The following is a 25,749-nucleotide window of genomic DNA, read 5'->3' on the forward strand; positions in this document are numbered from 1 at the left end:
GTGAAATTCAAGCTCCAAAAGTCATATGACAGAGGAATAATTTCCTTTCTCAGGATGAAAATTTATAGGAATTCAGAGGAAAATATTTTCGTGCTCATACTGAAAACGTAGTGTCAGATGAGTTTAGCATCATGCTGTGAGGGCTGTTAGTCAAAGCATAAATAGCCTTTGGGCCGGATGTGGCTTCCTTCAAATAGGCTGGCTCTTTGATGGGGGCGGGGATTCATTCTGCAACAGGCGGAGAGAGGGACCAGGGCAGGATGAAGGGGTTATCTGTGCTTGCACTGTCCCTCTCCTTACTGATTTTCTTCTCAGGTGAGCATCAACTCCCAAAACCTATTGCTATGCTGACAAGATAAACCGGAATAAGTCTATTTTATATTTTTAAAGGATTTTTTCAAAATTTCAAAATATATGAAATATATCATAATTCAATGCTTTTTTTTTTCTTCCTAAGAGCAGGCTCCCAGAATTGCTATCATTTGGGATAAATTATTTTTTTAATCTTTAAACATACTTGAACACTAATTCTCAAAAATGCTGATAAATCTTCAAGGATATACCATCTTTTAGAGTTTATCTGAGATTATCAAAATTTGATATACTTTTTTTTTTCCATTTTTTTTTTTTTTTGGCCTAGCTGTGAGGCCAGCAGGGTCTTAGTTCCCCGACTAGGGATTGAACCTGGGCCATGGCAGTGAAAGTGCCGAGTCCTAACCACTGGGCTGTCAAAATTCCCTTGATATACTTTTTTTTGTTGTTTTAATTTAGTCATTGCTGCGTGTGGGCTTTCTCTAGTTGCAACGAGCAGGAGCTACTCTTTGTTGTGGTGCGTGGGTTTCTCATTGCAGTGGCCTCTCTTGTTGTGGAGCAGGGGCTCTAGGTGCGCAGGCTCAGTAGTTTGTGGCACATGGGCTTAGTTGCTCCACTGCATGTGGTATCTTCCCTGACCGGGACTTGAACCCGTGTGCCCTGCATTGGCAGGCGGATTCTTAACCACTGTGCCACCAGGGAAGTCCCCCTTGATATATTTTTATTATAATAATATCTTTTAGAGTTTGTGTGTGATTATCAAAACTTGAGTTACTTTAATTACGTCTTCTTTGAGGGATCATGGTGCTTATTGTCATGGGGGAATCTTCTAATAACAACTTAAACTTGATTTAGTGTATTGGGGATTTAAAAGGATCCCACCAAGCAACCCTGGGGGACAAGAAACAAACTGACCAGAGAACTGAAGAAAATATGTTTGAAGCAACATGTTCATTAAGTTCACAGCCACTTTTAGAGGAATGGGCTGTTGCAATAGGTAAATATGTTTCAGTTGTACAGCTTTTACCCTGAGTTAACTGGATTAGAAACAATTTAAAATTCCTCTCTGAGCCCTCAGGAATGCCACATCCTTTGGGACAGGTCCCAGTAAAAGAACTTTTGTGTATTGACCCAAATTGTACTTGCAAATGCTTTGCCTTGGACGGTGAGATGGAGCACAGACGCATGTACCTGAGAGTCCCTAAGGTCCCTTCCTGACTTTTTCAGGGGCCTCCCCGATTATGACCGAAAAGCAGGCCAAACAGCTCCTGAGATCCCGGCGCCAGGACAGGCCGAGCAAGCCTGGGTTCCCAGATGAGCCCATGCGGGTGAGTTCCGGGCTTTGGCTGTTTGAAAGGAGAGGGAGATCATCTGAATACTTGTTCACTATGAGACCAAATGAGATGCTGGTTCCAGCCCAGCATGGTTGGTAGCTGGAGGTTCTGTACAATCGCAGGTGTAAGGTGATCTCACCTTGCTACTCACGCCTTTCCTCCTCCGGAGGTGCCAGCTCTGCTTCCCTGCTGTTCACACAGTATTAAAAATGGAAACAGTGGAGCCAGAAGGTGGGAGCGCAGGAGCCCGCGTGGGCTGATGGGTGGCTCCCCTGAACGAGATGCTCGGGAGCTGCGCCCTGAGGCTGGTGCCAACTCCATCTTCTCCCCCTTTTCAGGGATGGGGTGGGGGACGAGGCTGCAGACAGTCACCTGACTCTGCTCAGAGCTGGTGGCAGACACAGAGGAGTCAGCAAATCCCTATTTCAGAGTGGCTTAGAAATAAAGCAAGGGATTCAGGCTCTTAAGGGTGGATGTGACTTTGTTCTCTTTGGTAGGAGAAGTCAGAGGTGGCTGGAGTCTCCAAGCACAGGTGGAAGAGGGCTGGGAGGTGGGCTGGAGCAAGAGCAGGAAGGATTTGCGTATGTTGGACTTTATCGTGTGTTCAGCAGAGGACAATCAAAGGATGTTGCAAATGGGAGAGTGCAGGTTCGGGCTTTAGACAGTTCGTTTGAGAAGCATTTAGCAGAGGCCCAGGATTGAAGTCCAAGCACACCAGCGCTCAGAGGTGGGTAGAGACAGAGGATCCCCAGAGGCTGAGAAGGAATGTGAGGGGCTATTGGGGTAAACCAAGCATGTGGCATCTCCAGAGGAACGAGGGTGGGAAGGGGCCAGGTGGAGGGTGGGGGAGCCGATGGGGAGCAGGATGCCTGACTTGAGGGTCCCTGGGGGACTCCAACTGGCTCTTTGTGCATTTGGGGTGGTGTCTGGAGGGGCCCCAGAGGCTCTTCCTCGGGGGCCTGGAGGCTGGGGGAGGCTGGTTCATGGCACCCCCCAGGTGCTCAGGAGACAGGCTCTACTCAGCTCCAAAGTTGGCTGTGTGTTTTCTCTTTTTGTTGTTTTTCTTTTTTCTTTTATGAATTTTATTTATTTATTTATTGGCTGCATTGGGTCTTCATTGCTGCTTGTGGGCTTTCTCTAGTTGTGGCTAGCGGGGGCTTGTCTTGTTTCGGAGCATGGGATCTAGGTGCACGGTCTTCAGTAGTTGTGGCACACGGGCTTAGTTGCTCCGAGGCATGTGGGATCTTCCAAGACCAGGGACTGAACCCATGTCCCCTGCACTGGCAGGTGGATTGTTAACCACTGTGCCACCAGGGAAGTCCCTGGCTGGGTGTTTTCTCTGCCAGCATCTGGCCTTGGCTGCCCTGAGCTCTGATTGTGGAACAGCGGCCTTGGCAGGGACTGGGGGAAGTTTAGGCAGCAGGCAGCAGGTGGATGTGGGTGTTGCAGCTCCACTTTCTGCCTCCAGCTTCCTTCCTCCTCCCGTGCCAGTGACACACTGTGTTAGACTTTGTCCCCAAACGCCGCTTGGTGTGGTCCTTCCCTGCTCAGAACTTCCAAGAGCTCCTTCTCTGGTGATTTCCCTCTTTCTAGCTCCTGGTCATCACCTGCCTTCATCTGTGACAACCCTCTGCTTGCTTCTGGCTTTGCTATTTTACTGAAAATCTGGCTTTTTGGGTTTTGTTGGTTTTGGTTGTCTTTCACAGGCTTGACCACCACTGACCCATCTTAACTGCCTTGAACCTACCTCATCTAGTTTCTGTGATTCTGTGATTCTCTGTAGACTCGCCCATCATTTCCGCCCCCATCCTGTGTGCGGTCCAGTCCTGTGTGTCCCTCACAAAGACACTGACCTGTGTCCAGAATCCTCAGCCACTCAGTCAAGTTTGGAAAAGTGCCTTTGTGACCTGCAGTTGAAATGTGAACATAAATTTGCAATAAATAATTTGGTGGCTAGACTACACCTGTAGTTCTCATCCAGGGGTGATTTTGCTCCCCGTCCCCAGGGACATTTGGCAATGTCTGGAGACATTTTTGGTTGTCACAACTGATGGGGGGGTGGGTTTGCTATTGGCATCCAGTGGGTTAAGGCCAGGGTTCCTGCTAAACATCCTACAACGCACAGGGCAGCTCCCACAACAAAGATGATCTGGCCTGAAATGTAATGGTGCCGGGGTGAGGAACCCTGTCTATGATGCTGAACAACCTCTTTCTCTTTTACTGTGTGTGTCACTCTGTGTGTCTTTCGAACTGTCATTCACAATTACATCTACCCACATGCAGTACTGGCTGAACCAACACATAATTTCTGGAATCACATTTTTCTTAGGAGCATGTTTCTTAACCTTGGTTGCATGTTGGAACCAAATGGGGAGGTTAAAAATCTGATGCCTGGGTCTCCGTCACAGAGGGGTGCCCTGGGGTGTGGCCTAGGCATTGGGGCAGGGGGTGAGAGCCCCCCAGGTGGCATCAATATGCAGCCGAAGCTGAGACTACCGGGCCAAGCCTTCTACGGGAGACCCGCTGCATGTAGCATCAGCTCCCATGGTCTGGTTAAGAATGCATTTAGTCGAGTGTTGAACTGAGTGGTCTGGAGAGTAGAGGGATATTTGTTTAGATGCAGGACAGAGAGAGAGAGAGTGAGAGGGTCAAGTGGTTGAGCAGAGAGCACTCCTTGCTAACCAAGATGGGCACTTAATTACACTTTACATCAACTGTGCCCTGCCAAGTGCCAGGCACTGAGGACGTAGACTAGACGTTCTTCTTTCTTATGAGACGCTCGAGTCCACTGCATGGAGACGAATGAGCCAGAGCACTCCAGCCTGATTCCAGTTCTCTAACAAGGTTATCTGCACACAGGGTCTGAGGAGAGGGCCTTGAGCTCCAATGGGAAGGAGGAGAGAGGCTTGGAAGGCTTCCTGGAGGAGGCGCCACCGAGCTGAGGCTTGAAGGATGCAGAGTTTGCAGGCAGTGCAGGGGTGGGCATGGGGGGAAGAGAGTTCCCCGCAGTGTGATTCCGGGCCATATCCTGCGCAAACCGGTTGTGGACTTTTGGACTTTAGGCTGTGGGTGAGTCCTTTCCTTTTCCTGGAGCCCAGTTTTCTCTGTAAAATGCAGAGTTTGGCCCAGGGTCTGACTAGAAGGTTCATCCCAGGTCTCATATAGAATATGAGGGTCTGGATAGAGCTTCAGGATGACCAGGTTCTTGGTCAGCACCTGGGAGGAAGAACCCCAGCAGCCGGATGTGGACTTGGTGAGGGCCGGAGGGGTTTATTTGGAGGCCCTGGAGGGGCTTATGTAGGGGTCTCTCTCAAACTCCAGGGCCTCCCCTCCTCGTGTTGCCATACACCTGGCCTCCTGCACTTGCTGTCTGACCCGGTCTCCCCCACTCCCTTGTATCTCATTGTTGACCTTTCCTTTTAAGGGGTTTACTTAGAGCAAGGTGAATAATACCAATCACCTGTTATGTAAAAAGAGGCAATTCACCCCCTTTTAAAAAATTACAATATTTTTTTTTTTAAATTACAATATTTTTATTGAAGTGTAGTTGATTCACAATGTTGTGTTAATTTCTACTGTACAGCAAAGTGACTCAGTTTTATATATATTCTTTTTTCATATTTTTTTTCCATTATGGTTTATCACAGGATATTGAATGTGGGTCCCTGTGCTATACAGCAGGACCTTGCTTCGATTCACCCCTTTTATCTGAGTGGCTGACGGATGTCACAGCCATCCCAACCTGCATCACTGCTGAATGTGAGTGTTGGACACAGTGACCCCACGTTTGTTAGCAGATCACCAGGAGGCCAGGAGGTGGGACCTCTGGTTGAGGGAACCACCCTTCCCTGCTCTTTACTTCTTGCCAAGACCACCTGCTACTCCTTATTTCTCTGTGCAAACCATCTGCTTATATGTCCCCTTGCTAGGGCTGGACACACTGTCCTGTGTGTTCAGGATGGAGATATTGTATGTCTGTGTGCACAGTGTGTGTGAGTGTGTGTGAGGTTTGTGTATGACTGTGTGTGTATGAGGATACACGTATATGAGGGTGTTGGGGGCGATGTGTGTGTGTGGCTGCACATGTGTGAGGGGGTGTGTCTGTGAGCCTTTGTGCGTGGGTGTGTGTATGGTTCTGTGTGTGCATGCGTGTTTTGGAAAAGGCCTTGCAGGATAATTTTTTCAGAAGGTCTGGATTCCAGTTTCCTCTCTTTTGGCCTTGACTCGAGCGTCTGGGACATATGGGATGACGGAGATGGCCGCAGAAGGTCCTCTAGGGGCCAGGTTGGGAGGCCCTGGCTCTCATAGCGGAGGGGACTTTTGTTCCATACTCAGTGGGAGCCACCGAGGGGTCTGAAGCACGGGAATTAGAGCTGGTTTTCTGGAGCCACTTAGAGGCTCAGTTCACAGCCTCTTGGATGCTGGCCTTCAGTTACCATTATGGGAAGTCACATTTTTGGACACATTATTGCACCTCCCTGCCATACCTGGAGACAGACAGGTGAGCCGGGACGGATGAGCAGAGGTAGTGATCTCTGGGAATGCATGTGCCCTCGGGAGCAGAGCCTTGAGACTCATGTGCTCACCACTAACTCAGAACTACTGGGAGGTGACCGGGTGGGCTGCTTCATTTCACTTCTCCCCTCTGGGGGACTGTGCAAAAGAAAACCCTTTCAGAGAGGGGAGAGGCCACCGAGGAAAGTAAACAGATGGTGCTTTGGGGCAGTATTAAGAATTCAAAATGAAAGCTCACATGAAGATTTGTAGTAGTCTCTCCTTAGGAGCATCTGTGAAGCAATGTTTATATTCTTGACACTTGGCTTAAATATTGACAGATTCTGGCTTCTGTGGGATGATAGGTGTTTCGGAAACAGGTTCAGACAAGCAGTGTCCACACATACAAGAGGCTGGACTGCTCTGACAGCCTGTATCCTGCCGATTCACAGCAACAACCATTCTTTTCTGACTGTGTGGTGGGAAGGACGGAATGATGTTATTGAAAAGATCACTGTCATGCCCTGCGTTGTGGGGAGGGCTGGCTTCTGGCCCAGAGGTGGGGGAAGTGAAGAGGGGTCAGAGAAGGGGGAGGGTGGGGAGGTAGAGAAGGCCCACCCCTGACAGATTCCCTATGGCAGGAAATAGCTGACACTTTTATTTTGTGGCAACACCTTGGCATTGAGTTTGAACTTGTTTTCTGCTCTGTGCTGTGGTTACCCTCTGTGGCCCCCAAACCATAGGAAATGTCTACTCTGCACAGCAACCTTGTGTTAGTGGTTCTTTGGGGTAATGACAGATGGCAGGTGTGTGAGTGAAGGTGGCTGACAAAAGAGGAAGGTCACCACTCGGATCTGGAAGCTGCAGTGGTGGAGAAGCATGACTCACAGATCTTAAGACATTTGGAGGAATTGGGTTCTAGATGTCACAGGAATGGGATGGGCAGTCCAGGAGGACTGGGATTCACGTGGGGACATCCCATCTGGAGACATCTGGGTTTCAGCAGAATTCACTTACTACTCTATGACGTAAGACTTCAGTTCGTGGAGACATCATGTTAGAAGAGCTTATAACAAAGTCTCGATATCCTAATGGAGGAAAAACAATCCAAGAAGCTGATGAAGACAGGGCTGTGTGGAAAATAGGGCTGAGCTCGTGTTTAGAGGGAAGAAGCTAGAAAAAAATATCCTGAGCTTTCCCTGGAACATGTCCTCAGTCATGACTGCACTTCTGTAGATTTTCAGAGCTTGGGGCTGAACTCTTTCAACTCAAAAAGTGGCCCCAGCCCGGCCACTGGGTTTCACTTGGGAGCCTGCCAGACACGCAGAACCTCGGGCTCCTTCTCACACCTGAAGGTGGATCTGGGCTACAAGGCTGGGTGACCGGGGTGCACATTTAAGTTTAAGAAATGCTGTCCTAGAGAGGCGGCCCTTCGCCTCTGCTCCTGGCATCCTGGGGACTGGGAATCAGCCTGTGCTTGTTTTGTTTGACCCAAGGTTCCCTCTTCCTTCCTTCTGGGCACTCTGCTCATGTGGATTCCTGTCTCCCAGGACACCTGGCTCCCGGCCTTCCCTCCCGCTTTGTGGTTTTTGCTGCTCAGTTTCCTTTGCTGGGTTCTTAGCCCCCGACAGTGCTTTAAGTGTTGGAGCATCCCAGGGCTCTGCTCACTACCTTTTCTAGTCCCCAAGCTTAAATATCACCTCTATGCTGATGGCTGCACACTCCCATCTCTAGCCTGGACTCTGTGAGCTTGTTCACACAACTGTCCACTCGGCTGTTTGCACTGGAACATGTAACTGGCAGCTTGGACCTAACAGCCTCAAGAGGAATTTCAGATTGTTGCCTTACACCAGCCTCTGCTTTTGCCTTTCAAACTGGGATAAAGGGGGGCCACCTCATCCTAGTTGCATGGGCCCCAAATCCAGAATCTGACCACTTCTCACCCTTCCCTGCCACCACCCGAGTCCCTAGAGTGGACGGAGAAATACTCTCCTATCCTGCCTCCCTCTTCCCCTCTAGATTCCTCTGCATCTGTTCTCAGCAGAGCAGCAAGAATCAGTTCTTAAAAACATAGACCAGATCCCATCTTTCTCCTGCTCAAAATCTTCCAATGACTCCCTGCCTTACTCCAAAAAGATCTGTGGTGCTGTGTGGCCTACGAGGCCCTAGAGGTCTGTCCGCTCCCTCTGCTCCCTCCTTGGCCTCCATCTGCATCTCATCCCTGGCCCTACCCCTGCTGTCGCTGCTCCAGCCGCACCGGCCTCCTCACTCTGCTGCCCCTTCACTGATGTAGTTCAAGCTGTGTGGAAAGCAGGGTCGCATTTATTCTGTAACTTGCTTTTTTCACTCAATAATACATCTTGTTCTAGCTCATTTTAAATTGAAGCATAGGGTAAATGTATTATGCTGTGGTCTGAATGTTTTTGTCCTCCCCTCCACCCCTGCATTCACATGTTGAAATCTTAACTCCCAAGGGACGGTATTAGAGAATGGGGCCTTTGGGAGGTACTTAGGTCATGAGGGCTCTGCTCTCATGGATGGTAAATGGGATTAGCACCCTTATAAAAGAGGCCCCCCAAAGCTCCCTAGTTCCATCTGCCATGTGAAGATGCAACAAGAAGTCTGTGATCTGAAAGAGAGCCCTCACCTGCCCGTGCTGACACCCTGATCTCGGACTTCCACCTCCTGAGCTGTGAGAAATAAATTTCTGTTGTTTATAAGCTGCCCAGTTTGTGGTATTTCAGGTTATAGCAGCCCCAATGGTCTAAGACATGTTACAACTTATTTATTTAGCCTTTCTTGGACCAATGGCCATTTTACTTATTTCCAACGATGAAGATCCTTATACACATGTATGCTTTGCCAAGTTCAATGATAAGATATGAAATTTCTGAGTCAAAGGGTTTACGTACTTCCAATTGAAATGAGTACTGCCAAATTGCCAAAGTGACTTACTAACTCCCACCAGTAGTGTGTATAAGAATACCTAGATCCCTGTGCTCTTGTCAGCACTTGATATTATCAAACTTTGCATGCACTGCCTTCAAAGTAGAAAGAAAGAAAGCTTTAAAAGAAAACTCACCTATCTGCTCTTCTATTTGTGTATGTATATGCAGACACGTTGCCAAACAATAATGACAGTATTTTCTCCATGATAAAATTTGGGACAAATTTATACTTTTTATTTTTATGCTTTTTGCTATTACTGGGCATATTAGTTTCTTAAGGCTGCCATGACAAAGTAGCACAAACTGGATTGCTTGAAACAATGGAAATTTATTTATTTATTTATTTATTTTTAATATCCGTGCCACATGGCACGTGGGATCTTTGTTCCCCCACCAAGGATCAAACCCTCGTGCCCTGCAGTGGAAGTGTAGAGTCTTAACTACTGGACCACCAAGGAAATCCAACAATAGAAATTTATTCTCTCACAGTTTGGGAGGCTAGAAGTTTGAAATCAAGGAGTTGGCAAGGTTGGCTCCTTTTGGGAGCTTGGAGGGAGAATCTGTCCCATGCTTCTCTCCTCGCTTCTGGTGGTTGCCGGCAATCTTTGGCATTTCTTGGCTTGTAGCTGCATTACTCCAATCTCTTCATCTGTCCTTACATGGTCTTCTTCCCTGCGTGTCCCTGTGTCCAAATTTCCTTCTTCTAAGGATGCTAGTCATTGGATTTAGGGCCTACCCTACTCCAGTATGACCTCGTTTCCAAATAATGACACATTCACAGGATTCGGGTGGACACAAAAGTTTGGGGGGCACTTTTCAATACAGGACACTCAGTTTTTTATTTTTAATAAATGTGTAATTTTCACCAAAAACAACACAGGAGAAGGGTTAAGAGTGGGGCAGCAAGGTGTTGAATCTGAATCCCAGCTTATCACTTATTAGCTATCACATCTTGGCCAGGTTGCTTAAACTGTGTAAGTCTCGGTTTTCTCATCTATAAAATGGGTTATGATAATCAAACCTACCTCAGAGGCTTATTGTGAGAGAAGGCATGCAAAGCACAGTGCCTGACAGTGATGACAGTGGCTCTCGTTCTTCTTGTTTTTTTTTTTTTTTACAAAGCAGCAGCTGAATAAATACTTTTTAAAATGTAACAAAACAAAAACCTTTTTGGCTCCTCACTGCTTATAGGATAAAGGCCAAGTATCTTGGCCTGGGAGGCAAACCAGCCCTAAGCCACCATTGTGTCCCATTTCCTGCCACTCCTCCAAGGCCATTTATGCTCCAACCACCTGGAACTTCTCATTGTTTTTCAAAATAGGCCACCCTCTCCCTGGTCTCAGCATCTTTTCACAGATGATTCCCTTTGCCTGCAGTTCTGTTCTCCGTTATTTCTGCCTGTTACCCTCCTCTTCATTCTCAATGTCACTTTCTCTGCCTCTGCTGAGTTGGTCCTGCCTTCCTAGTACTCACTCACAAAACAATAGTATATATAGGTACATCTGTGTGCATGTAAATTTCTAGGAAGAGGTCTAGAAATATGACCAGTTGGCTATTAACTATGCCATCTCATTAAGGAGGTTAAGATTGCAGGTACTGATCTAGGGAACTTTATATTTGATGTTTGAATTTTAAACAATAACAATATGTTCATGTGTCACTTGTGAAATTACAAATAAAAATTTAAGCCATTCATATTTATTATACAAAACTTGGAAACCAAGAAAGAGTCAAAAGAAGAAAAATAAAATCAGGTGTAGTCTTATTCCCTCTCCCCAAAGACAGCATTGCCATTTTTGATGTATTTCTTTTTAGTCTTTTTGTGTGTATTTTTAAAAAGTATAATCATAATGTATCTATAATTTTGTATCCTGGTTTTCCTCTTAATATTATAACATACACATTTCCTCATATTATTATAAACTCTTTATAATCATAATGATAATGAATTACCCTCTTTTGTTAGATCATTTCCACTATTTTTTAATTTAATTTTTATTTTATGTTGAAGTGTAGTTGATTTATAATGTTGTGTTAGTTTCAGGTATATAGCAACGTGATTCAGTTATACATATATCCATTCTTTTTCAGATTCTTTTCCCTTATAGGTTATTACAGAGAGTAGAGTTCCCTGTGCTATATAGTAGGTTGATTATTTTATATATAGTAGGGTGTATTTGTTAATCCCAAATTCCTAACTTATCCCTCCCGCTGCCTTTCTGCTTTGGTAACCATAAATTTGTTTTGGAAGTCTGTGAGTCTGTTCCTATTTTGTAAATAAATTCATTTGTATCATCTTTTTAGATTTCATATGTAAATGATATATAACATTTGTCTTTGTCTGACTTACTTCACTTAGTATGATAATCTCTAGGTCCATCCATGTTGCTGCAAATGGCATTATTTCATTCTTTTTTTGTGGCTGAGTGATATTCCATTGTATATATGTACCACATCTTTATCCATTCCTCTGTTGATGGACATTTAGGTTGCTTCCATGTCTTGTCTAGTGTAAATAGTGCTGCAGCAAACACTGGGGTGCATGTGTCTTTTCACAGTATAGTTTTCTCCAGATATATGCCTAGAAGTGGGATTACTGTGTCATATGGTAGTTCTATTTTTAGTTTTTTAAGAAACCTCCATACTGTTCTCCATAGTGGTTGTACCAATTTACATTCCCACCTATGGTGTAAGAAAGTGCTGTTTTCTACTATTTTTTCTATCATAAACAACACTAACATTTTATTCTTAAAGTGCTTTTAATATTTTGAATTATTTGCTAAGGATATGTTCCCGGAAAATAAATGACTGGATCCAAGGATATGAATACAGTATTTTTAAAACTTTTAGTGTATATTACCACATTGCTTTCTAAAAGTTTTTTAAAATTAATTAATTTATTTTTGGCTGGATTGCTGGTCTTAGTTGTGGCACTTGGGATCTTTCATTGTGATGCGTGGGCTTCTCTCTAGTTGTGGCACACAGGCTTCTCTCCAGCTGTGGTGTGTGGGCTCCAGTGCACGTGGGCAACTGTAGTTGTAGCTCACAGGCTCCAGAGCATGTGGGCTCTATAGTTGTGGCACATGGGCTTTTTAGTTGTGGCGTGTGGGCTTAGTTGCCCTGCAGCATGTGAGATCTTAGTTCCCTGACCAGGAATCAAATCCACATCCCTTGCATTGGAAGGCGTATTTGCAACCATTGGACCACCAGGGAAGTCCCCTCTAAAAGTTTTTAAAAATAATTTATGTTCTTGTCCTCCAAGGGAATGTCCCAGTAGAGGTTTTAAGGTAAAGATAAGACGGGAGCATGATTATGGTACCTTAAATTGGGTATCATACCTTAAATTGGCCGTTTCTGGGGCAGGAGGAATGGATGCAATAAGGGAGGATTAGGGGTCAAAAATGATGTGTGGGTGTCTCTGTGGACACCGTGGTGCCACTCATTGGCATTAGAAACCTAGGAGGAGAAGCAGGTTGTTTGGAATGATGGTGTGTTTGAAGTTCTTCTCTGACAGCACCTGCCTTGGTACTTGATTCTTCTGCTCTTGTCTACCTGGTTAACTCTTACTCATGTGTAGAGAGTCACCTGAAATGATGCCTTTTTTGAGAGGCTTTCCTGATGCCTCTAGCCTCCCACCATGAATTAGAACATCCCTCTGGCCTAACACTCACAGCCCCAAATTGCTGTTTCTGACTTAAAAAAAGAAAAATCTCTCTCTCCTACTAGACTTCTCTAAACTGCTTGAGCAGATGGACTGTTTGTTTCAATTCTGGGTCCCCAGCACAAAGTGCAGAATTTGACATTTTCTAAATGCTCATTATACATATTTCCATTCCTTTCTTTGCTTCTCTCCAGGGGAGAAATTTTGTAGGATATTATCATAGAACCTGGAGGTTATTTCAAGGAAATCTTCTCTATTGCTTAAATTCATTAAATTTCTCTTAGTCATCCAAAATTTTAGGGAAGAAATTATTGCCAGCTGCTAGGGTGAACCATGGAAATTCTCTAAAAAGATGACATCCGAGCTAAAATTATGTCCTCCGTGATGATCTCCATAAGCGCTCGTGTGCCCTGGGAATATGCTTTCCGCTTTGGCCAGTGTTCCTTTAAGGAATGTTCTTGTTGGGCAAGTATAAATCATATTCTCTGTATTGTAAATAGTCTTGGTAAAATGCGCTTTCATATTTAGCCCCTTGACAAATGTATGTAGTTACTCCATTACCCTTTTGTTCCCTGTGATCTCCAAGAGCAGTTCAGAGTGACTGAGATGCAAATGGTACACATCACTGATTTGCCTTCTTTTAGGAATAAACCTTCTGGTGGCCCAAAGCAGCTAAATTCTGAGCCACCCTTACACCTATATGATTGCTTTTACTAAGGAGCAAAATAATTCATCCAAATGTCGATGGACCTTAAATTTCATGCAAATGTCACAGGAAGAGTTTTGCTGTCTTGGAAAAAGATCCCACCTTGATAGATTAACTGTCTGCTTTATGAGTCTCAGCTTGGATCAGGTTCTGGTGGGTATTTAATTTCATTATCACACCTCTCCTGTGCCATCATGAAGGGCCTCCTCCAATTTCTGCTCTAAATCCTGAGAAATTATTTACTTAAATCATTCCAGTTGGCCTTGGACATGGAACACAGATATTAGTTTTTGTTTTGCTTTAATTTTTTCCCCTTGAAGAAAGGAACCTAACAAAAAATGAAAACTTATTTTCCATCTACCCCTTCTTTCCTGATCCAGGAACATTTGAGATTATCATTAATGCTGGGTCATTTCTAACTTAGCCAACACAATTGTTGAATTTGTGGTTTTCAGCAGATTTGCAGTTTGGCTTTTCATCTTTGACTAATGATTGCTTTTAGGCCTTTGTGGCGTATTCATTTCCCTAACATTTTAAATAAATAGTGAAATGTCATGGAAACCAGGGCTTGTTTCTTTCTCTTTCTATGTGTGTGTCTCTTTTGGTTGTTTTTCTTCAACAATGATTTCAGCCTCTATTTAGGAGTATGAAATATGTATTACGCTTTGATGCTTTTTAGTACATTTGGCCTGGGCCATTATAATGAGCAGATTGACACGGATGCCCAGGAACCTCCCAAGAAGGAGTTAGTAAGATTATGGAGAAAGAACAGTCATTTCATTTATTCATTCACTTGTTTGTACATTTCTCCTGTGAGTTTTATTGAGGCCCTACTATGTGCCCAGCACTGAGCTGTATACTAGGTATGCCTTGGGCACTTTCATCAAAAAGCCAGTTAGGTGTTTGGCTGAGAGGGACAGGGATTAAATGAGTAAGGATGCCAACGAGCATAGAATTCTAAGAGGTGAATGAACGCTGTCTATCAGTGGTGGCATTCTTCCCTAACACCACCAATCTCATTGGAAAAGTCTTTATTGTGAAGCTGTCAGATTCATGACCACAAGTATAAATTTCCAGAGTTCTAATTTCCCCTCAAACGCTCAAATTTTATCATTTTGTAGCAAGCACTGTCAGTTTTCCTGGAAGTGATAGGCTCACATCATTCATTTTTAGGAAGATGTCTGCCAAACACGCACGTAAAACACACCTCATTCAGCTTTTGACACCAGTAGTCCCCCAGGTGCTTTTCCTTGAGAAAATCATTGTACTCAGACTTGCAGCAGAAGTGCTGTCTGCATGCTTCCTGTTGGGAGTGCTTCAGTGAAACTGGCATCTTAAGAGTGTTTTATTTTTATTTGTTTGTTTTAACTGTGAGTGTGTGGTGAAGGATATGGTGACCACTAGGATAGATGGGTGCCACTGCCTTAATTCCTGCCGAGGCGTCAGTTTTACCCACCAATGCACACAGTGAGAAGGCGAATGTCTTAGTATTTTTTGAAAAATAGTTTGGACATCGTGGACCCCCGAAGGGAGCACAGACCATGCTTTGAGGACCATGGCTTTAGTCTTTCCTTCAACAAACATTTTTTGAAAGTTTCCTGTGGACCAGTTCCTGGGAGATATGCTCCATCCACAATGTCTAGGCATGCTCAGATCTTCCACATCTAATAGTAACTAAAATTAACTGAGGAGGGCTTCATAAAGAGACTTTTTACAAAGGTGCAGCAGGATGAAGGTGAACCAACAGGAAGTGATAGAGGATACAGGGCTAAGACTCCCAACGCATGAGGATGGAAGGGAAGAGTGTGGTTCCTAGACCCGGAATGGCAGCCCTATAGGAGCTAGGTCTTCAGGGGAGGGATGCAGCCAACCTGCTGAGATTCCTTGGGGAGGTACCAGGGGAGTATATACGCCCACCTCTCCTCTCCTACCTCTAGTCCCCTTCTGGCACCTCCTACACCAACCCAACTGGAATCCCCAGGACAAAAGACTCTGTGGTTGCCGTTCATCTAGGTCAGCCTCTTAGTGCAAAGGGTCAGGTGAAGGAGGGGAGAGAATGGATTTAGAAGTGAAAATGGAGACTACATATTTGGCACAGAGCTTTATTTGTATCATTTTATTTAATCCTGGCAACCCAGCGAGATAAGTGCTAGTGCCATCCCCATACTGCAGATGGACAAACTGAGGCTGGAGAGGTAAAGCAATAGTATTGGTAGGGTTTTGACTGGAACCAGACCCTGATCCAGACCCAGACGCGAACCTCTTAGCCTCCCCACCACACCATCTGGCAAACAGGCAGGCAAGAAGATGGCAACGTGGGTTTCCTTCAGTGAGCTGCTTACACAGAACAGTTGAATAGGTAAAGCTGTGTGCTGAGAAGTCTTTGTTCTTCATTTATAAGACTCCACACTGCCTTCCTGTTCCTCCCAATGACTATCCTTCTGGCCAAAGACTCCTCAGACAGGGCAAGACAGGGCAGGGTTCAGTCCCAGACTCACAAACGTGTCCAGCAAGCTGCTGGGGAATCCTCGTTGGATCCCCTAAGGAGCCCTCCCATCATCCACCCCCTCCCCGCTGCCCCAGAGACTCCCCACCCAGGACACATGGTGCATTTCGATGAGTTAAATGAAAACAGTGATAAGCAAAACAATTTCAAACTTCATGAGTCCTAGGGGAAAGAAAAAACATTTCAGGAAAATTGGATACCTCATAATTCATTTCTTTCACAGTCATTAAATTAAAAAAAGTTATATTTAAAATAGGAAGTAGACTTCCTAGAGGATTTGCTTGAGACTTAAAAACTCAAAGTTCTAAACGGGACTGTCTGTTAAAGCTTCATCAATGCCATAGGAGGGTTTTCATGGTTTAGGATTTTTTATATCTATACATGCCAAAATAATCTTATACAGATGTTACCACATATGACTACTCTTGCCCAAGGTGAAATGCCACTTCTCTGATTAATGGCCTGCAGCTTTGAGTTACCTATATGTGTTTGTATGGACTGTTCCATGCACACTTTGCAACTATTCTCATCCCATAATTTCAGCACCAAGGCTTATTTCAGGGCAATATCAACAACATACATCCTGCAAATTAAAAGTCATTTTTATCTCTTTTGGGGGAAACATAAAGTTCACATACTAATATGTGCGCCAAGACACGTGGCACCTCCACTAGAAAATCTGATGTGGCCCAATTAAGTCCCTGCTGTCAGAGAGCAGTCACTGCTAAGCAGAGTAATCAGGGCTGTGCCGGGAGAATTCCGGAGAGCTCTTGGGGTCACAGGGAACCTGAGAAGGCTGCCTGGAGGAAGCAGCATCTAAACTGAGGGCTGAAAAGTCAGATAGGAGTGAGACAGGAAAAAGAGAAGGCACAGGGGTGTTCCAGGCAGAGAAAATATCATGAGATCAGAGAGCAGAGCAAGTGTAACTCCTCCAGGGAAAGATGGAGCTCAAAGCTCAGGTGGGTTGATCGTGAGAGAAGAGGCTCAGGAAATGGGTGAGGCTGCATCAGCGGGAGCCCCACAAACCACCTTAAGGAACTGGAATTTCTCCTGAGCCCAGTGGACACCATTCAAATATTTTAAGTGAGGAAGAAACATGGGTAGATTTTTTAAAAATGTCTTTGCAACAGGATAAAGACAGACAAAAAAACAAAACAAAACAAAAAACCAACAGGGATTTTTTATCCTCTTCTTTATAACTTTTTATTTTTACATAATTTAAAAATTATGTAATTTGTATCACTGTTGTGATAAAAAAACTAATAAAGCCATTTTCATGTTTCATATTTTAAAACCTACCCTGGCAAAAGACCTGAACACCAAAGAAGAAGACAGATCACAAACAAGCACATGAAAAGATGCTCTATATCATATGTCATCAGGGAAATGGAAATTAAAACACGATGAGATACCACCTATTGGAGTGGCCCAAATCCGGAACACTGACATGGTCAAATACTGGCGAGGATATGGAGCAAAAGGAATTCACTGCTGATGGGAATGCAAAATGGTACAGCCACTTTCAAAGAGAGTCTGACAGTTTCTTACAAAATTAAGCATCCTCTTACCATATGACCCAGCAATCATGTTCCTTGGTATTTACCCAAATGTGTTGAAAACTTATGTTCAACACAAAAACCTGCACACAGACATTTATAGCAGCGTTATTCATTATTGCCCAAACTTGGAAGCAACCAAGATGCCCTTTAGTAGGTAAATGGATAAACTGTGGTGCATCCAGGCAATGGAATATTATTTAGCACTAAAAAGAAATGAGCTATCAAGTCGTGAAAAGACATGGAAGAAACTTAAATGCATCTTACTAAGCAAAAGAAGCTAATCTGAAAAGGCTACATACAGTATGATTCCAATGATATGATATTCTGGAAAAGGCAAACCTATGGAGACAGTAAAAGGTCAGTCATTGCCAAGGGTTAGAGGGGAGGGAGGGATGAATAGGCAGAGCACGGAGGACTGTAAGGCAGTGAAAGTATTCTGTATGATACTATAATGATGGGTACACGTCATTATACATTTGTCCAAACTCACAGAATATACAACACCAAGAGCGACCCCAATGTAAACTACAGACTTTGGGTGATGATGCCGTGTCAATGTAGGTTCATCTCTTGTAACAAGTGCATCACTCTGGGGCAAGATGTTGATAGTGGGGAGGTTATGCATTTGTGGGGACAGGGCTATGTGGGAAATTGCTATCCTTTCTGCTCCATTTTGCTGTGAACCTAAAGGTGCTCTGAAAAATCAAGTCTATTAAAAGGAAAAAAAAACAATCCTGCCCTGGCTGTGGGATGGAATATAGAGGAAGGAGGTAGGACGAGAGGTGGGGAGAAGCCTGCAGATGCAGGGGCAGGGATCCAGCACAGGAGGGTGCAGATTGAGACTGGGCAGAGGCCATGTGGGTGGGGAGATGGGACCTGAGAGCACCCATGGGATTCAGGGCTTGCTTAGCTGGTGGGGATGGAGAGTGTGGAAGAGGAGGGAGTCCAGGAGCACGCTGGAGCTCTGCTTTACCAGCTGTGTGGGGCCATGGCCAGATGCGTGGAGAACTGCTGGTGGTGGTCTGGGCAGTGCCCATGGACTATTTCTCTGTTTGCATCAGGGGATGGACAGACAAGGCATGGAGGGGAAGAAGAGAATTTGTAACTGGTTATGGCAAGAAAAGTAACACTTCACTCTTATTTAAGAAGCATCCTATTGATTTACCATTTTTCTGATGTATCATTTATATGGGATAATGCAATGAGAAACAATATACAGAAAACTCACAGCCTGAACTGGCTTTGTTGAAGACCAAGGCATGTTGGGAAGAGAAGGCTCACCCTGAACTTGGAAGTGACACTCCTGTTGATCGAGGGCAGAGCAAGAGCAAACTGAGGGAGAGGAGGGGGAGGGACAATAACCACATGCAAAGGAACCATTGCTCCTCCTCCAGTTGGATCAGTGTATTCAGTGCCCAGTGATCCACGGATGCACAGCCCAAGTAGCCGGCTCTTTCACAGCAAACATCAGTAACATCTATCATTTATGCTCTTTGCTTGCTTCTGACGGCAATAGCACACCCTTCATACCCCATCATCCTGGTACGGCTGCTGGTTTTCTCCAGCCTGTCCCCCATCCATCCTCCACCTGGCTCTGCCCAGCTCCGGAGGCGGACCCCTAGAAACTGCATTGCCTGGATCCCTGGTCGGCTGATTTCTGCGTGGGCTCGTCAGGAGATGGAGGGCAAGAGGAGAGAGAGGATGGGTTATTTGTCTCCTGCTCTCTCCCTGCTTTGTAGCGGCTGAGCCCTCCCCCTGGGCCCTGCAGGTCTAGGCATGGCCATGGCTTTTCTGTATTGCTAGTCCCTGGGCACTGGAATGTTCTTTGGTAGTTCCCTTACCCCTGTTTACGTGGCTGTGAATGGTTCCATCATTAAAGTCCTTGCAGGTGAACCATCTGAGGGAGAAATTGTGGTTCTGGAGAAGATCAGAGACCAAAAAAACTTTGTTGTCAGTGACAACTGTAGACCAGGGCAGGAGGGGGCCTCTCTCTGCTGTTGTGAAGAATGGTGGGAGGTGGTAGATCCCACAAAGAGGTGTCCTCACTTACTGGTTACAGTGACATTATTCAGAGCTGCAGACCAAGCCCAAGGGGTAGTTGGTCATCACCTTTTGCCTCCTTGCAGGAAGGCAGTGCTGGCGAAGGCCTGAGAGAGCTGTGGCTGTCCTGGGGCTGCATTTGGGCAGATCACTCTGTTAGGTGGGAGCAGAGATGGTTGGGGCGGGGGAACACGGGGTGGGCCGAACGGGAGGCAGAATGACGGATGGAGGGGTGAGGAGGCTGTGACAGCCTGTCTGGCAACAGTGGAGACCTGACTTACCGAAGTGGCAGAGACGGAGGGAGTCATCAGAACTATTCCGGAGGTAGGCTCAGCGTCCTCACGCTCAGTGTCAGGATGCGTCTGAGGGAGACATGAGGAACCATGTCTGGCTTGGGTCCCTGGGTCAGTGGAGATGCTGGTCACAGGGATGGGCAGCACCGGACAACCAGCTGCTCTCTTTTGTGGACACACCAACATGCAGAGCCAGTTGCATTTCATAGGAATGGAGTCATACAACATGTGGTCCTTTGTGACTGGCCTTTTTCACATAACAATGTTTTCGAGGTTCATCCAGGTTGTAGCATGTATCATTCCTTTTAATGGCCACATAGTGTTCCCCTTGTGTGGGGTACATTACGTTTTATTTATCCATTCATCTGGTGATGGATATTTGGGTGTTTCTACTTTCTGGCTATGATGTATAAAGCTGCTGTTAACATCTGTGTACACGTTTTTGTGTGAACATATGCTTTCATTTCTCTTGTGTATGCAATTGGTGGGTCAAATGCTAACTCTATGTTTAGCATCTTTTTAAAAAATTAATTAATTAATTAGGTTGTGCGGTCTTAGCTGCGGCAGGTGGGCTTCTTAGTTGTGGCTCTTGGGCTCCTTAGTTGTGGCATGTGAACTCTTAGTTGCTGCATGCATGTGGGATCTAGTTCCCTGACCAGGGATCGAACCCGGGCCCCCTGCATTGGGAGCACAGAGTCTTAACCACTGCACCGCCAGGGAAGTCCCTGTGTTTAGCATATTAAGGAACTGCCAGGCTGTTTTTACAAATTGTCCCTTTATCCCTAGTACATTTTTTGGCTTTAAAGTTTATTCTGTTTGAAAATAGTATAGCAACTTCAGCTTTCTTACAGTTATCCCTTGCCTTTTAAAAAAAGATGATTTTATCACAAATGTGTGCTACTGTAAATAATATATTAGTTATGCATGTTTTGAGCTTTATTAAAATGGTGTCACACCATAAACACTGTCTTCTTGGACTTGCTCTTTTCACTCATTATGCTATTTCTAAGACTCATCTATGTTGTTGTATGTAGTTATAATGAACTTTTTCATTGCTGTATAATATTCCCCATTGTGACCCTACCATTATTCATTTATCCATCCTTCTGTCAATGTATATTTGACATGTTCCAGATGTGAACATTCTTATCTGCTCTTGTTCTCAAAGTGACCAGCAGTATTTGCAGCTGGGAACTTGTTAGAAATGCAAATTCTGGAGCCCTACCCCAGATTCACTGAATCAGGAACTCTGAAGGTGGGGCCCCAGCAATGTATAGGTTTATCAAGCCTTCCGGGTGGTTCTGATGCCTGAATCATTGCTCTAGGATATAAACAAGAGTGAAGTTTGAGAATCATTGCTCTAGGGTATAAACAAGAGTGAAGTTTCTGGATTGCAGGCAACAGATTGTTTTACAATGTGGTTGTTCCATGTAACTCTCCATCAGCAGTGTCTGGGAGTTCCCATGGATATACACCCTCTCAGCACTTAGGCCTGGTGGCGGGTTCTCCTCCCTGGCTGTGCTGCCCTGCCTCAGAACCACAGCTGTATCCCCCACGTGGGCAGCTGGACCGTCAACTGTGAGTGAAAGCTTCTCTTTGATGCGGGTATGTTTTGACAGGAGTACATGCACCATCTGCTCCGCCTGGAACACCGCGCCGAGGAGCAGTTCCTGGAGCACTGGCTGAACCCGCACTGCAAGCCCCACTGCGACAGGAATGTGGTCCATCCTGTGTAAGCAGTTTGGGCCTCTGGTACGTTCCTTCTCCCAGGCTTTCTGTTTCAGGGATACTGAGGTGGGCAGCGCAGTCGTGACTCGGGGGCCTTCGAGAGCATGGCGTTCAGGGTACCAGTGGGTTAACTGGTTATGGGTCAGGGAATGGGAAGAGTGAGGCAGGACATGAGGGTGGGAGCCAGGTTGAGAGGACCACTGGGGACACACGCGGGTGCCTGACTCCTATTGAATCACCAAGAGATCCCAAGTAGGGAAGGGATGTGACCCTATTTGCCATCCAGAAAGGGTCCCTCTGGAATACAAATCCGGAGAAGCATGTCTTGTTGAGACCTGGGTCTCTCCAGGTGGGGCCAGCATCCACGGGCTTGACTGGTGACATCCCTCACAACCATCACCGTTGTCACCAGGGTCAGCAACTTCTTTACTGCCTCCCCACAGCCTTCCAGCCTGCGACTCTGCCCAGCCCGCCCCGTCTTCCCGCTCCCTCTGGCCTTGCCCTTCCAGTTCCCGTGAACCGGCCGGCTCAGCGCTCCCAGCGCACCCCGCCTCTGCACCTTTGTTCCTGAGAGAGGCTGTTTGCTGCTTCCCTCGCTGTCTGTGTCCATCTCTTCGTTCCCTTTGCAGTTCTTGCTAGATAACATAGCAGAATCCCTTCAGAGGTTAAGCCTAGTGAGTTTCATTTCTCCTCTGTAATCTGTAGGTATTAAGCAGGACAGAATATAACCAGGTACTTGATCATTTGCGGTTAAGAAAAATCTTATTTCCTTGTTGTTTATTTTGTGCCACTGTGAAATGACACAGGAACACTCCCTTTAGAGGACTGCTGTTTATAATTTTCAGGGTGCTATCATATAAAATCTCTCATGTGATCCTTTTAACACTCCTGTGTCATTGCAGGGCATGTGTTTAACCCTGTTTTATAGGGGACCTAACTGAGCATGATTAAGCTACTAAGTTAGGCCAGGCAGTAGTTGGTATGTCTGTCTTCTGACAGCTCCAACTCCTGCAAGCTTTCTGTGGGCTGTTCTGTGTGTGCTGGGGTTGGGGGTGGGGCATGTCCTCCTGAGGGGCTTTAACAAACGGGGAGAGGAGCATCTCCTAGGAGTGGAATAGGAGTTCTGCTTTTGAGGGCTAGGAGCTGGGTTGACATGCCACTCTGATTCTTCCAGCCTCTGGATCCCTGTTCTAGGTCACAGCTTGTTCCTCCCCTGGCACCAGGGACCTTTTCCCTCCAGCACCAGAAGCCCTCTCTTGGCTTCTTCCAGAACACAGCACTGTGGAGTAATTAAGAGCTCAGACTCTGGAACTGGGCAGACTTGGGTTTGGTGCTCTGTGTCCCTGCTCTGTGACCTTGGACAAGTCACCTAACCTCTCTGAGTCTCCATTTTTATATCTGTAAATTGGCGTAGTGATGAAATCTACAGAGCTGGGTGCATAGTGACTGACTCCATGAGCAGAGGCACTTGTCACTGTGGTGCAGGCCGGGTGAGGGGAGAGGTTTCTGGATTGAGTGAGCCTGAGGGCAGCAGCCTCACCTCTGGTGGTGGTGGTAGTGGTGGGGTTGCTCCTGCAAAACAGAGGATTCCACGGAGGCCTCGCTCCAGGCAACATCCATTTAGACAAAGACCAGGAAGTAGTGGCTGGAGGGATGTGTCAACTTGGAATTTGGAGTCAGATAGCATTCAGATTGTGACTCCACTTGGGAAAACATCCCTAACGTCTCTCTCAGTTTCCTCATCTGTGACACGTAAGAGTTCCTCCCTCATAAAGCTGTTCTGAGCATTGAAAAGGTCAGGGCAGGGAAAACAGTGCTGCCCTGGCACATGCTAGGAAGTGCTCAGGAAATGACAGCTTGATGGTTGTTTCCTCCTCCTTTTTTTTTTTTTTTTTAAAATCAGCATCATCATCATATTAACATTATTTTCTTGTTCTTTTCCAGCCAGCATTTTGATAAACAATGGCCTGGATACTGTTGAAACGAGATGAGGCTCCTTTCATTTCTTTTTTGGCTGTGGAATGGATGTCTTCAGGCCTTGTGAATTGTAGGCACGGTAAAGGGTGCCTTGGGGATTGATGGCAAATATTTATGCTGCTTCATTTTACTAACCTGCACAACTCATTAAGACCAATCGCTTAAACTATAGACCACCTCCCTCCGCTGCAATGGCCTTCCTACCAGTTTGAAAGGGTGGGCAGAACGAGAATCTTTCCTGGGGCTGACGGAGCTGGGACCTCCAGAACAGGAGAGGGGTTAGTGAGGAAGTCTTGTTTAACCACTTAGGGCTGCGTGGGTTTAGGTCATTGCGTTTTTTTTTTCCTCTCCTTTTCTGCTCTAATAAACGCCGGTGTTAAGCCTGCTTTCTGTGGTATCTCCTTTCCTTTCCTACAAGAAGAGAAGCAGAGATTTTTCTTCCTTGTTTATCATTGTGACTCCAGCATCAGATTTACTGTCCTTTGAGTACATGAATGGATAAAAATATGAACACCCAGCAATTTTTCACAAGCACCATCTCTTTTGGTAAAGAGATTATTTGCCCAAGGCCAGCCCTGGAAATAGAGCCATAATGCAGTACCAGCTGCACACCCTGGTCTTCTAGCCAAGGAGACATTTCTTGTGGAAAGTGGGTTGCAGCTTCTGTATCCCAGTGCCCCTCACCTGCCCACAACCCCCAGAATCAGAGATTGGACTATCAAAGACCAACAAAGGCAGAGATTGGGAGGGCAAGGGAAAGTGGACTCGGTGGGCCTAGGGAGAATGTGGCATCCTCAAAAGGGGTAAGGAGAGATGCTTGTCCACGCTGGGCTACAGAGGAGGGCCTGAGCCCAGGTAGCCCGGGAGGGCTTGTCCAAGAGAAAGTCACTGAGCTTCTCAACAATGATGATACTAACATTTATTTTATCTGTATTATGGGCTGAATCCTGCACTAAGACTTTTACATACAGTACCTTATTGGATCATCACACTGGGGCCAAGAAGATTTTGCCTGCCCTTTCAGTAAACAACGAATGTTGCCCGCCATCAAGCCGTCCGCCACTGCAGCTGCCCTTGACAGTGAGCCCTGAGGGGAATTCAGGATGGAGAAAAACAGGACACTGGCCCTAGATAGTTAAGATACATATCTAAGGAATACTTTCAATGAGCTCAGACTTGCAACTTCCCATACACAGAAAAGCACTAAAATCATTAACTTGAGATGTCTGGTTTTCCATGATTAGCGGTAATCTTTTAACATTCAGCTACCTGGTGATTTTTTTTTTTTTCCTCAGCAAAAGCTCCTGTATATAAGGCAGTTCCTTTGGAGAAGTTCCTCAGAGCTATCTGGGAGGGTGTATCCAAGGCTATAGTCCTCAGTAAGGTCCCTGAATAAAACTTAATTCAAAACTTTTAGGCTGTGCTTTTTTCTTCAGTTGACAACACCTACTCTGTGCAGTAGCTATGGTTATTATTCCCATTATATAGATGAGGAAACTGAGGCTTACAGAATTTAGGTAGTGTATTAGTTTTCTACCTCGGCTGTAATGAATGACCAGAAACTTAAAACAACACACATTTATTATCTTACATTCTGGAGGTCAGAAGTCCAACCTGATCTCACGGAGCTCACGTTGGAGCACCAGCCTCCCTGGAGGCTCTAGGGCTGAATCTGTTTCTTAGCCTTTTCTGGCTTCTAGAGGCTGCCTGCATCTCTCATCTTGTGTCTTCCTTCCTCCATCTCCAAGGCCAGTAATAATGGGTTGAGTTCTACTCACACCACCTCGTTCTGACTGGCTCTCATGCCTCCTCTTCCACTTCTAAGGACTTTGTGATTACATTGGCCCCATTCAGATAACCCAGGACAACCTTCCTTTCTGAAGGTCTGTTGATTAGCAAACTTGATTTCCCATTGCCACACAAGGTAACATATTTACAAGTTCCAGGGATTAAGATGTGGACATCTTTGGGTGAGGGGGTGGGGTGGGGCATGGGGGTGGTGGGGAGGGGTCATTATTCTGCCTACCACAGTCTATCAGAGCTGGAATCTGAACCTAGGAAGCCCCTCACTACTCTGGGCCCCCCAACCACTCTATACCTCTGCCCTTAAACCTGAAATCCATCTGCCTTAAGTGGTTAAGTCGTTTTCTCACCTGAGCTCCTTGAGTGCTCAGGTTGTGACTTTAATGGG

General features: G+C 45.7%; 1 protein-coding gene across 1 annotated transcript; it reads left to right on the plus strand.

Moving 5' to 3' along the window:
• Nucleotides 1-260: 260 nt before the first annotated feature.
• Nucleotides 261-23,922, plus strand: C17H17orf67 (chromosome 17 C17orf67 homolog). Its single transcript, XM_057717265.1, has 4 exons — nt 261-315; nt 1,540-1,640; nt 21,473-21,605; nt 23,526-23,922. Exons 1-3 carry the CDS (start codon nt 261-263, stop codon nt 21,587-21,589), a joined length of 273 nt encoding a protein of 90 aa, XP_057573248.1. The 3' UTR covers nt 21,590-21,605; nt 23,526-23,922.
• The last annotated feature ends 1,827 nt before the right edge of the window (nt 23,923-25,749 follow it).

Source organism: Hippopotamus amphibius, chromosome 17, assembly GCF_030028045.1.
Source record: "Hippopotamus amphibius kiboko isolate mHipAmp2 chromosome 17, mHipAmp2.hap2, whole genome shotgun sequence".
Taxonomy (NCBI): domain Eukaryota; kingdom Metazoa; phylum Chordata; class Mammalia; order Artiodactyla; family Hippopotamidae; genus Hippopotamus; species Hippopotamus amphibius.

Coding starts and splice junctions, on each gene's coding strand:
- C17H17orf67 (XM_057717265.1), top strand. CDS start 261: ATGAAGGGGTTATCTGTGCTTGCACTGTCCCTCTCCTTACTGATTTTC. Junction 316..1,539: donor CTTACTGATTTTCTTCTCAG/GTGAGCATCAAC, acceptor TGACTTTTTCAG/GGGCCTCCCCGATTATGACC. Junction 1,641..21,472: donor TCCCAGATGAGCCCATGCGG/GTGAGTTCCGGG, acceptor ATGTTTTGACAG/GAGTACATGCACCATCTGCT.